Source organism: Brassica napus, chromosome A10 (genome assembly GCF_020379485.1).
Source record: "Brassica napus cultivar Da-Ae chromosome A10, Da-Ae, whole genome shotgun sequence".
Taxonomy (NCBI): domain Eukaryota; kingdom Viridiplantae; phylum Streptophyta; class Magnoliopsida; order Brassicales; family Brassicaceae; genus Brassica; species Brassica napus.
Genome location: NC_063443.1, coordinates 13,819,977 through 13,823,828, shown reverse-complemented (window position 1 = coordinate 13,823,828; position 3,852 = coordinate 13,819,977). Strand labels below are relative to the sequence as shown.

Sequence of the window (3,852 nt, the reverse complement as noted above, 5' to 3'; positions counted from 1 at the left end):
TTTGGAATCTTTTCTTGGGTTTTTTATCTGCTGAATTCTATTTCCTTTGTTGAAACCTAATAAGTTCTTTACTAATGTGCCCAGCTCAAACTTAACAAGGGAAGTGATGGTGGACTTTTTGGACCCAGTAGAAGATCTCGCCAGAGCGCCACCATGTCTCCTTATTCACGACCTTCCAAGGGTCGTTTTGAAAATTCCGCTAACAAGAAGAGCTCTGAAGCAGGGGAATCAACTAACCTATCTATGTCCCAGACAACAACATATGGTAAGCATATAGGGTTGGAAGCTGGTACACCGACTGTGCCTAGACATTCTAGTCAGATCGCTAAGACGATACTGGATCACCTTGAACGGACCCTACCCACGCCGAAAAACAAATCTGATGAGTTAAAGCTTGCCACTTCTTGGAGATTTCCACAGTCTTCGAAAACTGTTGAACAAAGCAACTTGAATATCAACAATGTGAAGAAGGATGGCCCAGCCAAGTTGAATGAAGACATCCCTAATTTTTTTTCTCACAATCCGCCGTCCTCTGTGCCTAAACTATCTGAAGTTACCACCGGTGATATTCAAAATACAATGGCCAAGACCGCTTCAGCATCAAATGGAATATTGAGTGGAAGTAGTAGTGGTACCACACTCCAGTATGAGTTAGGGAAGCCCAAGGTATCTGTCTCTTTTTCCCTTAGCATGCACTTACTATTTATGCTTTCTTCGTAGATTTCTTCTGAAACTGGATATACTTTCTATTTCTAACAGTTCGTAATCTATTTGGTAACTTACATCTTTGTTTACGGTTTTGAGTTTTGAAACTGAATTGCATTTGTTTGCTTCTTCTCAGGACGCTACAAAAGCTGTTTCCTATTCTTTTGGAGGCGAGCCCGCTAATCTCCCCAAGCCATCCCACTCACTGGGAAATAACAAACGGTCACTTTCATCGATCTCAGTAGCCAAGCCTACTTACCAAAGATGGGCAGTTCCTTCGGGTTCAAACGCTAGCTTCACATTCCCGGTGTCATCTTCATCTGATGGAGCAGCAACATCAGAGCCCACAACTCCATCGATCATGCCATCCACAACAACCCCAAGTGGCGGTGTTGCCATTACAAGTCATCATGAAGCAACAAAAGATGACGAGATTCCTCAGTTTGGTTTCGGGGGTAACAGAAGAGGAGATGATAAGTTGCCTCTGGTCTTCGCTTTCCCCTCTATGAGCGATGAAATGAACAATGAGAAGTTGGGAGATATCAAGTTCACATTTGGGTCTAACAAGGCAGAGAGAATATCTTTTGGCTCACCAGGAAGTGATGGTGTTTGCTGTTAAAACAAAGACGATGATGGTCTCTGTTTCTTTCTTTTCCTTTTCCGATATTTTTGTATCACAGATTTGTTACTTTGGGAGTATAAACTTGTTCTTTATAAACCTTTAGTTTTGACTTCTGAGTTGTATTCATTTGAATCTGATTTAAGAAGGAAACATGATTTTTTTTACATCCGACATTATTCATCGAATGTCATTAAGAGAGTTAAACGTATGCCACGTTGGATCGTCACACAACAGTCTAGAAGAGCAAAAGCAAAGTTAAGCTTCTGTTTTGTCTTTTCTTTTTTCTTTTTCAAGACGAACACTCGTGTGTGGTGGTGAGTGTTCCTCATCTCCTCCTTCATTTTTCTTTTGTTTCAAGGGATTTGTTCTCTCCTCATGTGCTCGATCCATTCTGGAATTCAGTTTTTGCAGCCACAATGGAGAAGGAAGAAGACACGATTCATGTTTTATCTGAATCCCAAAACAAAATTCGCCTTCTTTCCTCGCGCATTATCTTCTTCAGACAACAACGATGGTTCAGTTTCATCCTCCAGACAAAACAACGTATATTATTATATTTCACCCCCACCTTCTCTTATCTCTTGTATACATTCTTAAAACACATTGGTGAATGATGAATTGTCCTGGCTTTGAACAGAGACAGATGGGTTATGATCCTTCAGAGGAACTGTTTGGTGTTGACTTCAAGCCCAGGTAACAACACACTCTTTAGCCTTTTTTTTTTGTATATCAATGCGACGTCCTTGTACTTTTGTTCTTCAATTTGAAACAAAGATTGCAGATTTTTGTTATGTACTTTTTGGTGATTGGTTTTGTTCAGGAATGTATCTGGTGATTCTCGTGAACCAAGGTCATGGTTTGGTCCCAACGGTCAGTACATTCGAGAGCTTCCGTGTCCCACTTGTAGAGGAAGAGGCTACACCTCATGCTCAGACTGCGGAATCGAGAGGGCGAGGCTGGATTGCCCTCAATGCAAAGGAAAGGTATTCGCAACGGTTAATAGCTTCTCAACAGACTACTACTGACTTCAAACTTATGCCCTCGTTAATTGAAACTTTTTGTGTAGGGCATTATGACTTGTCTCAGATGTTTGGGAGATTGTGTAATATGGGAAGAATCAATCGATGAACGACCTTGGGAGAAAGCTAGATCCAGGTAATGTTGTAATTTTAGAGCTGTTGAGATTGTGTTATTGTTTAAGACTAATAAAATGTCATTTTTTTTCACAGTTCTCCATTTCGAGTGAAGGAGGATGATGAGGTTGATAATTTGGAGATAAAGTTCAGTCCAAGGGGAAAATCCAAGAGGATTTACCAGTCACCACCTCCTGAAGTTGGACAAAAGATTAGCCGGTCTCTTAAAGTTAGTTCCATTTATAAACTTTCATGGTACATTATGCTTTCCATGAGGAATTGTTACTGACCAGAGATATGGTTTTATAGAGTCTCAATGCCAAGACTGGACTATTTAGTAATCGAATGAAGATTATACATGGTGATCCTGTGCTTCATGCTCAAAGGGTAGCTGCAATTAAGGTCTGTGATCAACTCTCATTTGTTTGTATAGCAGCTTTTGGTATTTTTTTCCTTGAACCTGCTTGGTAGTGTTGTGCTCTAGAAAGCTAAAGGGACACCAGCTGCTAGAAAGCATGCATCTGAAACCATGAAAACCTTTTTCAGTAACGCTGAAAACCGTGAAAAGAGGAGCTTATCCATGAAAGGTATAATCTCATTTTCTTGATATATATTAAGAGTTTAGCTCAAATTTTCTTCTGCAAGAGATTTTGTAGCCATGAATTGGTAATGAATTATTTTTTCTGCTCTCATTGATTGGTTCAGGGGTTAAATTTTACTGCAAGAACTGCGGACAGGAAGGCCATAGACGCTTTTACTGTCCAGAGCTGGACACTAACGCAGACAGGAGATTTAGATGTCGAGTTTGTGGAGGGAAAGGCCATAACCGAAGAACTTGTCCCAAGTCGAAATCAATGGTCAGTAAGGGCATTTCCACAAGGAATCATCAGTGTGGAATATGTGGTGAGAGCGGTCACAACAGTAGAACATGCCGGAAGCTGGCCAGAGTGAAAACCACTGAGGGTGGTGTCGAAGATGGTGTTGGGAAGAGAGTGTATGCTTGTGGGTTCTGCAAGAAAATGGGACATAATGTAAGAACCTGTCCAAGTAAACGAGTTTCAGACTGGTGAATGGTGATTCTTGTTTAGAGTAAGAAAGTTCTTGATCATTTTCTTTGGTTAGACTTGGTTGCAAACAATGTTTTGAAAACCAGACTGGACCGGCCGCTTGAATCAGTGCGACTGTAACTCCCTTAACAAACCGAGTTTGGTTTTATCTGATACCCGGATTAGAGATAAATGGGTAAAACCAGTGACCCGGTCAAACTAAAATACGGTGTTCAAATTTTTTGAATGCAATCAATGTTAGTCGTTTTTAATCGGTCTGTTTCCATTTCTGAATAGTTTTTACGTTATGATGAAACTCAATTTCTTTTACTCTTACCATGTCTTG

The 3,852-nt window shown here is 40.5% G+C and overlaps 2 protein-coding genes across 3 annotated transcripts; both read left to right on the top strand.

Annotated features, from left to right (window-relative positions):
• Nucleotides 1–84: 84 nt before the first annotated feature.
• LOC125579229 (nuclear pore complex protein NUP1-like) lies at nucleotides 85–1,493 on the top strand (the record flags this gene model as incomplete). Its single annotated transcript, XM_048743106.1, is given in 2 exon segments — nucleotides 85–666; nucleotides 842–1,493. Coding segments are annotated over 2 exon segments (1,065 nt in total), but the record flags the coding sequence as incomplete, so codon positions are not given.
• A 105-nt stretch (nucleotides 1,494–1,598) lies between these two features.
• LOC106371770 lies at nucleotides 1,599–3,784 on the top strand. Of its 2 annotated transcripts, XM_048743107.1 has the most exons (9): nucleotides 1,623–1,641; nucleotides 1,730–1,870; nucleotides 1,965–2,020; nucleotides 2,148–2,310; nucleotides 2,394–2,482; nucleotides 2,557–2,689; nucleotides 2,770–2,862; nucleotides 2,945–3,047; nucleotides 3,166–3,784. In XM_048743107.1, exons 2-9 carry the CDS (start codon nucleotides 1,769–1,771, stop codon nucleotides 3,528–3,530), a joined length of 1,104 nt encoding a protein of 367 aa, XP_048599064.1. In that variant the 5' UTR covers nucleotides 1,623–1,641; nucleotides 1,730–1,768; the 3' UTR covers nucleotides 3,531–3,784. The 2 variants fall into 2 exon arrangements, with proteins under 2 accessions (XP_013667327.2, XP_048599064.1); XM_013811873.3 differs by having other exon boundaries at nucleotides 1,599–1,870.
• Nucleotides 3,785–3,852: the final 68 nt, after the last annotated feature.

Coding starts and splice junctions, on each gene's coding strand:
- LOC106371770 (XM_013811873.3), top strand. CDS start 1,703: ATGTGCTCGATCCATTCTGGAATTCAGTTTTTGCAGCCACAATGGAGA. Junction 2,483..2,556: donor TGGGAGAAAGCTAGATCCAG/GTAATGTTGTAA, acceptor TTTTTTTCACAG/TTCTCCATTTCGAGTGAAGG. Junction 2,690..2,769: donor AGATTAGCCGGTCTCTTAAA/GTTAGTTCCATT, acceptor ATGGTTTTATAG/AGTCTCAATGCCAAGACTGG.